We start from the raw sequence: 12,796 nt of genomic DNA on the forward strand, positions 1-12,796 counted from the left end.
ACAATCTTATGTTAACTAAGTTTGCTAATTATTTCTTTGTGACTAATGTGTTTTTACATTGTTACTCTGAGTATGTTCAGAGTTGTTAACCCTGAATCATCTTAATAATAAAAATGGGTTGCAATGTGACTCAATTATGCCAATTGTACAGCACCGTCACATTTATTTAAAAAGAATAAGAGAAAAAGTGTAGTATTAAGTGAGGAACAGTTCTACCAAAGGTATTGTTCAGATGGAGAACCTGTAAGATTCACTTAATGTAATTCATGGGAAATTTTTCCAGCTGAAAAACTACATGAACTAAAAGAGTTTCACAATTCTCAATTTTGATTCTCTGAAACTGCATGCAGCCTGAACCAAAATCATTCATTTGAAACTACTGTTCTTTATTAACTGCAAAAGGTCAAAGAGCTACAGCACTGATTCTTCATTACACAGCAATTGCTTATTTCAGCTTCTCTCTCACTTTTGAAGCTAGATAAAGGAAATAAACTAGGGGGTTTGGATATGGAAAACACTATCCTACATTACTGTTGTTCTCTTAACTGCAAAGGCAGTCAGACTAATATATTTGGGCTACAGGAGGATTGTGAATAGCAAAGTGATGTGGTCTAACTAAATGACAACAATAGATGTGATAACAAATAAAAGTGATTTAGTTATTCTCAGTTCAGGCTGCAGCTTTCTGAACTGCATAGGATGTGGTGAATAGAAACATAGTTGGGAGAAATATGTGCTCAAATTCATGCTAATAACAATATTTTCAACAATTATTTAGTGTGCCAAAGGAGTAGACAGCATTTAGAGATTTGTTGAAAAGAAAATAGGGAAAACAATTTAATGTTATCTAGAGCTTATTTTTGGTTCAACAGAGGAAAAATCCCTTCCATACACACCTTTTGTTTTGCAGTACATAATTTAATCCTAATTTAAGATCCAGTTTTAAGCTACATATAAAATGATAACATTGTAGGTGAAATTATAAGACAAGTAGTAAAATGGTGGAAAAGAAAGTTATTTCACTGAAGCTTAGTTTTCTGTTATTAAACATCTTGACTGAAAAATAGTCTTTGGATTTGATGTCACATTTTACTCTGCAACATATCTGTGACAGTCATTCTTAAACCCCAATGTACAATTGCTAAAGAGAATCTTGAGAGAAAAAAGGAACCATGCTCTAGCGTAGTGCAGATGGTGAAAGGATGTATATGCTGAAAGAACTTCTGTCAAGACCCGAAAGAGGGATGACTCCTCTACCTTCCTACTTAATTGTTTCTCTGAACACAAGTGCACAAACTAATAATGTATACCTTTTGAAGTGTTTACTTAACTGGAGTCTTGAGAATAATGTGGCATAGGACAAGAAAGATGAACAATCTGCTGCTGTTACATATGTTGTATAATCAGAGGTGAAAGTAAGCTGGTACGGTACTGGCAGAGGGCAGCTTCCCCAGGTCAGCAATTTAAAAGGGCCCTGAGCCCCCAGCCGGAGCCCATGGCCCTTTAAATCTCCATCAGAGCCTTAGGGCTCCCGTCTGCCACTATAGCTACTGCTACCATGAGGTTCCGGTGGTGATTTAAAGAGCCTGGGGCTCCTGGTTGCCACTATCACAGCCAGAGCCCCAGGCCCTTTAAATCACTGCCGGGACCCTGGGGTAGTGGTGGCGATTTAAAGGCCGGGGGATTTAAAGGCTCCGCCCCTTCTGCCTGAAGCCCTGCCCCTTCTGGTTAAGCCCTCTAACCCCTCCCCCCCCCCAGCTCAAGACCCTGGTCCTGCATACCGATAAGTCCTTTAAGTTACTTTCGCCGCTGCATATAAATAAATAAGAGCCACATGCTACACCATGAAGATACTCAAAACTGAGGGAAAGATGGGTAGTGTGTTAGAAAGTAGAAGAGCAGAGACTCTGGGCCATGTTTGCTTGGACATGTAAGACAGCCAGAAAGTTGCTGCTTGATGGCCAGGATGGGGCGGTACTGGGAATCGAATGCCCCAGCTAGATAAGGATTAAGGACTGGATCCTCCTGTGTGATACAGTTGCATTACACTGCATTGCTTATTGGCACAATCTAGTCCTAAAGCCTGTTTCACTGGGGAAGATCACCTCAATGAAGAGGTGGCACACAGCTAATGTAGGGTCTCTGCTTACTCACCTTCCATGCTGCCAGCTCAACAAGAAAAAGGGCACATGGCCTGGACACCTGTGAGCTATGCTGATGCTGGGATGCTTTTTTAAACTATCTGGGTCTGTTGTAATCCATCATAAATTAGAGCAACCCTCATGTTGTTCTAACACATCACTTTGGGACAGTCTTGCACAGAGCAGTACCAGGATCAGGGGAATGTAATGGCAAGCTCTCCGTCACTTTTACACATATTTGCTCTGTGTAATTGAATTTTAGGATCTGGCCCTAAAACTTTCCACCGGACTGCCACGTAGATTGACTCCAGTCCAAACTGCATGAATTCCCCTTTTTCAGCACTATGCCCTGCAGAGGTGTCATAACAGACACCTGTCCTGGGCAGCCCACAGCACATAGTGGTGATTGCTAAAAGAAAGGGAAGCAAGGCTCGAAGACAGCACAGAGGAGCATCAGTCACATTCTATTTCTTAGAAACCACTGGTCTGAACATTCATGTTACATTCACCTAGTGTGATGTGAACCCTGTCTCGTTAGAATTAGAATGATATATATTCCCTGCGAGTACCCAAACCCCTAAGCACTATTCTTTAGACTAGCGGAGGGCAAAGCTTTGACTATACTGTAGAATATTTGTATAAAAGCCCATATGACTTCAATTGTTGTTGAAGACAATGGGGGGGTCTTCATAAATATGTTTTACCATGCAGCTAAAACTTTGCATTCTGTTTAGTTTAGCAACAGGAGTCGCACTTAGGTTTAGAGAACCAATACACACATTTGGGGGGGATTAAGGAAGGATCTAGAAAATCTGAGACCCAAAGATCCATGGGAGATGTGGTCAGTGCCAGAGAGTGAGGGAGAAAGAATAGGAAAGGCAGATCTAGACATGCTAGGTGTACTTTTGCAAAGTGACCTTTTAGTTGGCTGGATTGAATCTGGGGCTGATTTAATCTTAATACACCTCTGCACCAAACCTTAAATGAAATACCTGGTTGGCAATCTGTCGCGCCAGCACATCCATCCTGGATCCAGACTCTGAAATCATCTTTGCTGCGTTGATCACATCAGATGTATTCTTCAGTGGGCCTCTGCCCCTTAAAATGAAACAAAGTTTATTTCATCATATAGCATATAGGAATATAGTACCCGTGAAAAATAGGGAGGGAAAAAGCTTTAAATAAAACAACTCATTCAGAATTAAAACCAAACCTTATTAGAGGTTCAATCAACATGATTTAATTTATGCCCCACAATCCTGTACTTCATCGCTTCAGCTGGAAGAGGAAGCATTAGAATAGCGTCACACAATATTACTACTTTTGGCCTGGTCAAAACACAATGTATTAGAAAATTTCACCAACAAAATCACCCAAACTAAAACCTTGAGTATATGACATTTCCAACCCAAAGAGGTTGGATTACTTTCAGATAAACATACAAAAGGTGTGGACATTTAGCGAAACCTCAGAATTAGAAATGAGCAAGTACGTGAAAAAAACCTGATCATTTTCTAAAATAAAAAAATTGAATTTTCTTTCCCTGTGTTCAAATCACTTTTGCATTCACTTTCCATGAGTATTCAAGTGACTGAGTTCAGTGGAATGGTTGCAAAAGCACTGAATTTTAGGTAAATTTTGAAACAGTAAATGTGGGCATTTTCTCTAGAAACTTAATTCTAAGAATTATGCTTATCCAATAAGGAAACAGAAACAATATAATATGAAATATGCTCCAGTAAAAACTCACCAATACAGATCAAGTTTCAGATATCAAATACTTTTGGTACTTCAAAAATAATCTACAGACTGACAATTAAACTCACAGATGATTTGAAGAATGATTTCAAATTTGAGACTCCTAAGATGCATGACAGGAATTTGCAAGGAGACTGCATTTTGTTATTATTATTATTATTTTATTATAGTGCCTATGAGCACCAGGACCTTGTTCTATGATGTACTAAACAAACACAGAAGAAAAAAGATAATCCCTGCCCCAAAATTAGTTCTTACACATTATTTGGTCAGACATTTTGAGGGTTACTTTTCTGTGAAGAGAAGTGTAATTATAAAGGTTGTGTGAGTTGCGTTTTTAAACTATGTGACCTAAGTGCAAATTGTCCAAAAAAGACAAATTAGTAATAGCAGTAGTACTTAAAGCAGTTATTTGACACCCATCACCAGGATATCTGATCTTTATGTTATATCTCAGCATATTTAATATTGAAATATGGATGTTTCTTCAATTTAAAATAAACCTTATGTACTATTTCTTTATTCTTCACACAAATATCAAAATACACCATACAGAGTACCTAAGTGAAATGCACCTTATCAAAACAGACTTTGCTTTTCTACCAGTTTCATAGAAAGACATTTAATTTCATTGTTATCAAGCATCTATAGAGAACTTAAACATGTACAATGCTAGCTAGGCTTCTTAAAGGCAATGCATTAAATTTTAAAGTCTGCAACACTGGACAAAAGTTACCTTAATAATTGTACTTCAGAGTACAGATAATGGGAATAATATGCCATTTTGCTTAGAGGCACAGTTTTTAGTGTAATGAGCCAAATGAGCCAAACCATTGCAGTAATTTTTTTCATTTAGCCTCCAACATACTCATGCAAAAATCATATGCAGTAAAAATACCTAAATAGTGATGATAATATACTGTGACATATAATGATTAATCTTTTACTTGTGTTGTTAATTAAATGCATTGTTTGGCAAAGAACTACTTATTGATCCTTGAACAGAAATCGTATTTTACAAACTACAATTCCTTATTATTCCAAACTATCAAGACAATATCTGAAGAAAGCTACAATTACATAGATTTTTGAATTATTTCCATTGTACTGCTGTACAGAAAGCAATTTTATTATGGAAAAACTATTTAGTGATTTGATTTAAGTTATAAATGAAAAAATGCTGTAATTCAAAGAAAAAACAGAAAACAAGCAAATATGATCCCTTATGTAAAAGTCCCAATAATTTAAACTTTACCTTCATCTTTTAACCTTTATTTGCCTTTCCTGAATTTTCCCTTTGTTTCATGTTTGCACAAGTGGCCATTAAAGGCTATTTCTCCCCCCCGCCCCAAGTTTAGTTTGCTCGTCATTATTTTAGTTATCGTAGGGAAACATGCAGGGGCCACAATCAGGGCCAGTTACTGGGGTCTGTACAAACACAGGCAATCATGGTGTCTCTCCTGAAGAGCTTACAAGCCAATATAAGCTGAAAGATAAAAACTGAATGTAACTAACAGTGGGCGAGGAGGGAGAGCGAGGATAACAGTAGTCAATGACTGTTTCTTCGGCCTTGTCTATGTTACCACTTTATGTCGGCAAAATTTATGTCACTCAAGCGGTAGTGTGCTCAGCGCTATGTCAGTGGGAGAGCTTCTTCTGCCTCTCCTGCTGACATAGCTACTGCTGTTTGTTGGAGGTGGTTTAATTTTGTCAATGGGAGAGCTCTCTCCCGTCAGCATAGACCAGCTACACGAGAGATCTTACAGTGGCGCAGCTGCATCGGTAGAGCTGTGCCCCTGTAAGCTCTATAGTGTAGACGTAGCCTCAGTTTTCTTTGGTAACTGCTCAGAATGTAAATCCACTGCCTCTCTGATCCTAAGGGAGATTGTGTGGAGAGGGGCAGCCATAGATGTATGAATTAGAAATTACCTTCTCTCTCTCATCTGTTCTCTCCTAGCATCTTGCTGTTGGGAATAAAGCAGTTCCACCCCAATAAGGCCTTCACTCACTTCTCTGTATCCTCTTACTACAAATGTGGTAGAGATATTTACCTTGACTGTACAAGTCAGCAAGGGAAAGGAAGCAGATGACTGTCCCACTGAGTAGCTAGTGGCAAGTGTTGATATTCCTCTGTACCAACATTCTCTAAGAACTGACATGTCACACTTCTGTGTATTGTGGAGGATGTTAGACATAGTCCATGACCCACAACTGGATTGCGAACCAAATGCTTAGGAATGGAATCCATGAATAAATAGTGACAATGCCAGAAGAAACCAGTGCAAATTGTAATGGGAGGGCACAAAATACTTCAGGCAGCTTTCTACATAGGGAAAAAATAGTTTATTCTACATCTTCTATCTTTGGGTAAATCAAACTTTTTAAAACATAAAATCAGGTTTCATTCCACTGGGAAAACTACATATAGTGGGCTCAGTTTCTGCCCATTTGTTATCTCATCCATTAAACTCTTAAAAAATATTTGAGGTGTTACCCCTAATCCATGAGGTCATCATGGTTTAAGGTGAACTTTTTAGTGTTATAGTGATTGGTGAAACACCCACCTTTTATGTACTCCAATGCACAGTACACTGCATTTTAATAAATGCACCTGTGCAGGTGCTGATTTGACTGGGCTCAAGATGATCTAATGCCAGAATAACTGACTCACAGTGCCACCCTCACCAATTAACTACTTGACACCAGTGAATCACAGTACCTAGGAAGGAAAAGACCTTTTAAATCATCTAATCCATTCCCCAGTAAGTGCAGGTCTCTAACAAGTTTTGAATTTACTAGGGTTTTGTCTGTCTAGTTTTAAAGGGTGACAAACCATTTCCCTTAGAAGATTGTGCCACGGGGTAATAAATCTCACTGTCAGGAAGTTTTACCTGATATTTAGCCTACATTTTCTCTCTCAACTTCATTTCATTAGACCAAGTTCTTTTCTTATCCCTTGTACAAACTTAAATGAGGTTTGTCCTTTCTATGGCCAAATTCTGGAACCCTTATGCACTTTATGTAGACCTAGTGAATTCAGTGGGACTACTTGTGGAGAGAGGTACTATCCAAGGTGATAAGGATGGCAGAATCTGATCCTTAGCATTTACACACTTCAAGTATAAAAATCTGTTCTCATATTTTCTCTTACTTATCTCTTAGCTCAACTATACATATTTAACTCGTTCCCAAAAACACTAATGCATTTGCATAACTTTACACAAATGAGACATCCCTTTAAAGCCAATGGGACTACTTGTTTGTGGAAATGTAACCCACACATAATCTGTGCATAATGGGACTGTAATCTTCCTGTGGTGTAACAATATGAGGCCACTGCACAGTGCAAACAGATCCAAATTCCTCTTCCTTTTTTGTTACTATATCATATAGACATATATGACCTCTGTATTATCACCTTTCATATTATTGCAATTTTTGTATAAAATATGCCTTGTGAGGTACCATTTGAATGCTAATACCATGCTAGTTATTAATATTGTAGAATCAATGAGTTAATGTTATATATGAGGTTATGAATTCCCTCTGTATGACATTACTGGAATATGTTTAAGACAAGACAGCCTAGGTCAGAGGTGGGCAAACTATGGCCCCGCGGGATGGCCCTTGAGTTCTCGGCTTGGGAGGCTAGCCCTCGGCCCCTCCCTGCTGTCCTCCCTCCCCCACAGCCTCAGCTAGCCGTGCCACCAGCACTCTGGGCGACGGGGCTGCGAGCTCCTGCCGGGCAGCATGGCGGCATGGCTGGCTCCAGCCGGGCATGGTAAGAGAGCAGGGGGGTTGGATAAAGGGCAGGAGGTTCCGGGGGAAAGTCAGGGAACAGAGAGGGGGGAACGGGGCGGGAGAGAGGGGGCGGGTTGGATAGGCATGGAAGTCCCAGGGGGCCTGGCAGGGGTTGGGAGTGTGGATAGGGGTCGGGGCAGTCAGGGAGCAGGGGGGGTTGGATAGGGGGTGGGGTCCTGGGAGGGGCGGTTGGGGCAGGGGTTCCTGGGAGGGGGCGGTCAGGGAACAAGGAGCAGGGGGGGTTGGATGGGTGGGGGTCGATGGGGGCAGATAGGGGGCGAGAGCCAGGCTGTTTGGGGAGTCACAGCCTTTGCTACCCGGCCCTCCATATAGTTTTGGAACCCCGCTGTGTCCCTCAGGCCAAAAAGTTTGCCTATCCCTGGCCTAGGTAAAGGTGATAAACAGGTCTGTCCTACAGAAAAGAATGTGAGTTTACCTCAATATACACATTAGCAGTAAACAGAGCTATGGAGCTGAGCCAGCAGAGGTTATCCTGCACCTGACCTCCAGAGACAGAGAATTAACATGGCTCCTGCACCACACAGAACACTGAGTCCTCAGCAGGCCTTCCTGATTTGTAAGAGGGGAACAGAGAGAGAGAGAGAGAGAGAACATCTTTATCTTTCACCTTGGGAGACGGAAAATAAAAAAAAACCCATGCAATTTAAGCTCTGTAATAGGTCCTGGCCAAGCTGGCCAGGAGACTGTGGGTGAGAGAAACCATCTCAAATAAAAGCTGTATCTTGCTATATTAAGTTTTAGACTAAGCTTGTAATAATCTCTATTGTTATTTGTTTTCACTTGTTATTACGTAACCCATGCTGTTTTGTTAATAGATTTGTTTCCTTTTGATTATAAATCACTAGCACTGTGCAAATTCAGTAAAGTGTGTGCTTCTAGAAAGCTAACGGGTTGGAGTGTTTCACTGTCTCTGTAAAGGCAGAGAACCTAACACTTTCTCTGGGAGGCACCGGTCCCTGCAGTAGGATGATTTTTGCAGTGAATTCAGGACTGGAAAGGTCCTAAAGTCAGCCTGGAAGAGGTAACCAGGTTGGGCAAAGCCCTGCTTGTGGGCTGCTGGAAAGCTGTTCAGGTCAAAGCTCTGGACCACAGCTACACAGCCACAAGACATCCAGGGTTACAAGGCAGATGGTGACCAAACCCCTCAGTGGCCTGGGTGAACCCAAAAATGTCACAGTCACCTGTCCAATTTGCTGGCTACTATCACCTCTAAGTCTCTTCTCACATTAGTGTTTTCCAGGTTTCTCCCTGGCATTTGGATTAGGCTTTTTTCCCCCCTAGGTGTTTTCCACGTGCAATCTCATTTTTCTATTTTCAGTCTCTCTAGGTCCCTTTGCATATTTCTCTATCCTCAATTATCTTCAAAATAAGGTCAAAATGTTCCCCTTACCAACTTTATTATGGCATTCACTGCAATTTGCTCCTCCTAGTGATTTCATTGTTCACAGCCTTCCAGTTCCATTACACCACTGGGCCACCCTGCCTCACAGTGTCGGGGCAGGGTTAGAGGGCCAAGATGGTGGGGAGATGCTGCAGTTTAGGACTACACCACAACTTCACAGCCAACAATACACAGTGAATGTCTTATGCTGACTCCTGGCATGGAAAGGCTAACATTTCCTTTTCATTTTAAAAATATGTATACTACTTGTTCACTGTTTGTTGAAAGAAGAAATTACCCTCATAGGCCTTAATCCTGCAGAGATTTACACATTGATTTCAGTGGGACTGCTCAAAGTATGTCTAGTATATATGAGAAAATGTGGTGTAGACAAGAATAGATCTGGGTCCCCAACAACATTTCCATGGGAGCTGTAGATTTGGTGAGTCACTGTTAACACAAATACAAGTTTCAAAACTAATATGAAGTTTTCTCTTAAGTAGCATAATTCACTCTGAACATCTTTCTGGGTATAGGATATATATGGATTTGGGTTTCCTTTGTTATTTCTTCCAGTTTTTGGAATGTCATCTAAAAGTTTACATATTTGTATCTGCAAATCCCAAACTCAATATTATGCATGAAAAGGAGCCATACAAAGTGGCATATAGAAGATCTCTGCTGAAACTTTTGCTTCTTAAAAATAAATTGAATTTCTTTTTTATGGCTATCACTGATGTAAAAGATATTGACCTGAAACATATGAGAAAATAGATAATATTAACCCTATAAAATGTACTCAGAGAGGAGCCATGAAAATGTATTTTAGGCAGTTCTGAGCAGAAGGCATCCAATGACTTAACACTACTTTCCAAAAATTTTCTTGTCCACTTTCCTGAGGAATATAAGAAGTTTTGTTGACAGACAAATGAAATATCATTAGTGTCTTCATTACCATCATCCTTAGGATAAGAGTGGGTGAATAGATTTTAATGCCTGGGCTGGTACATTTTCATGACAATTATTCAAGGCTATGTTAGCAATAGAGCTGACCAGAAGATGACACTTCCATTTTGCAGCTTCTTTTGAGGTTACAGATTTGCTTTCCATCACCTGGAGGAGGTGGCAGAGTGAACCTGATACACCATACCCCGGTGGTGAGGGCACTGGCCTGGGATGTAGGAGATCCAGTTTTAAGTCTGTTTGCTTGATTCAGAGTCATCTGGGATGAAAAAAATTTGGTTCAAATTCAGACAGAGAGGAGACCTGAATCTGGCTCACTTACATTGCAGGCCAGCATGCTAATATTTCAACCAGCTGTAGTTAGCAATTCATTGTCCAGGTATTTTATCTATACCATTTAATATAGCAGCTCTTATACGCAAAGAGAGCCTTTCCCTTAACTAACACACTTTGGCTTCTTGAAGCTTTCTTGAAAAAGGCAAAACAAATTACATTTTGTTATAATAGTAACACCATTGGGGGCAGAGGGTGTTTTTAATCAGGCTGAGTCTCCAAAAGGCATTTAGGAGACCTCATCAAATCTATCCTATAAGATTTGTGGGATTTGTACAGCTAAGAGATGTTTTTTGGGGGAAAAATACAACCAAAACCCCCAAGAAGTATGTTTAGCTTAAGGCAAGAAAATACTAAAAGACAAAAACATTCTGTCACCAGTGGGTAAACGCTTTTCATGAAGTGATCACTCTGTATCTGACCTTTCAGTCCTTATCCTCAAAGGAAGACTGCCTCAAAAGACAAGCCTGGGGCTTATATTCATTACTCTGGTAGACACTAAAAATCATGGACTGAACAAAGATACCGGATTTATGGCTTATTACAACAATCTGTAACCCACTAACCCCCTCTTTTTTGTCCTATTCATGGACCACTCTTCCTTGGATGGTCCCTTACAATATATGCTAACTACTTTTATGCTAAACAATCTTTTCCATCTTGCATTAGCTGTGAGGCTGGGAATACCTTTCCCAGACCTGAAGAAGAGCTCTGTGTGGCTTGAAAACTCATCTCTCCCACCAACAGAAGGTGGTCCAAAAAAAAAAAAAAAAAGATATTACTGCACCCACCTAGTCTCTTTAATATCCTGGGACCGACACAGCATATAAAAACAGCCAAGTAAGAGTTTTGATTTTTCCCTTTACACTAAATAGGCAAAAAAAGCCGAATTGACCTATTTATCTGTGTGTGGAGAATTCTTCACACAGCTGTAATGTGACTGTGGGCAAAACAATATTAAAATAAAATACAATTTAACAAAAATCCATAACAATAATTAAATCCTTTAATACAACACTGTTTAGTTGATTGCGTATTGCCACGTACTCTTAGTTAAAGCAATTTTCCTATCAGTGCTATTCTCTATCAATCAGTATAAATTCATATAACAAATGTCACTTTTCTTGTTTGCATAGTAAACACTAGCATTTTAATCTGTTTGAATAATCAAAGTGGTGCTTTCCGTGCCTTCTTGGTTGCAAAGATTTGAACGGCTTCCTGAGGGTCCACAGTCTGGGCCAGCTCATGCTCTATTGAGATGGTTGCAAGGCTGACCAGCCACTCCTGTGTCATTGTGGAGCGTAGGTGTGTTTTTATTAACTTCAGCTTGGAGAAACTGCATTCTCCACTGGCAACTGTTACAGGAAGTGTTAGAAGTATGCACAAAGCAACAAAAGCATTTAGAAAGAGGGTGGCCATCTTATTTGTGCACATATATTCCAGAACAGCCTTTGGAGTTGATCCTGCTGAAATATATCTTGAAAGCGCTTTCAGTTCTCACCTAAATCACTCACATCAATATCGCGCATGCCATATGTCAACGCCATCTCTAGTGCTCTGCATTGCTGGTGTAGGTCTTCTTCAGGTATAGTGAGGAGTTTTGGAATATCATACAACATCCCAAATATACTGCTGTGTTCCTTGAGCTGCATGAAACGTTCAACTGACTGTATTGCACAATCTAGCACCTAGTTAAAGAATTCAACTTTGAATTGTTGTTTGGGGTCTCTTATGGGATTATCCCGTGCCTCGTAATCAAAATGTCTTCTTCTTCAGTGACTCTTGTATTCTTGAATGGGTGGGAAAATAGCCTTGTCCAGTTGTTCCATTGCTCCAGATATATCAAGGTCAACACCTTGGAGTCTCTTGCTTACAACATTTATTTCAAACAGTATGTCATGCCACAACACTAAGCCACATAGAAATGTGAAGTTATGTATGTTTCTGGTGATTCCATTTCCCTCTGCCACTGTTCTCCCATGAACAGTTCCTGTCCTAGCACTATCCTCCATAATGGCAACTGTGGCATCATCTATCTTCCCCCTTTGGTGTTCGATAGGGTTTATCGCCTCCACTCGACTTTCCCATCGTGTGGCACTCAGTGGTTTCAGTGTTAGAGAGGATGTTCCCAGATGTTGCTTCAAAATTTGCCATCGATGAGTTGATGCCGAGAAAAATACATAGATGCTTTGAATTATATTAAAAAATTCAGCAGCCTCACTAGAAGCTGATGCTGCATTACTGACCACCAAGTTCAATGAATGTGAACTGCATGGGACAAAAAAAAAAACCTCGAGGGATAACTCTCGCATCAGTGTCTGCACTCCTCTGTTCTTTCCTCTCATGTTGGCACCATTATCGTAACCCTGACCTCTCATGTCAGCTATGGCAATTCCCA

The 12,796-nt window shown here is 40.3% G+C and overlaps 1 protein-coding gene across 1 annotated transcript in view; it reads right to left on the reverse strand.

Moving 5' to 3' along the window:
* Positions 1-12,796, reverse strand: part of CTNNA3 (catenin alpha 3) — a 909,177-nt gene that overhangs the window by 23,483 nt on the left and 872,898 nt on the right. The window contains exon 16 of the mRNA XM_077821324.1: positions 3,134-3,239. Coding sequence (XP_077677450.1) covers positions 3,134-3,239 — 106 coding nt within the window. The remainder of the gene's footprint in view (positions 1-3,133; positions 3,240-12,796) is intronic.

The sequence above is a fragment of the Eretmochelys imbricata genome, chromosome 7 (genome assembly GCF_965152235.1).
Source record: "Eretmochelys imbricata isolate rEreImb1 chromosome 7, rEreImb1.hap1, whole genome shotgun sequence".
NCBI lineage: Eukaryota > Metazoa > Chordata > Testudines > Cheloniidae > Eretmochelys > Eretmochelys imbricata.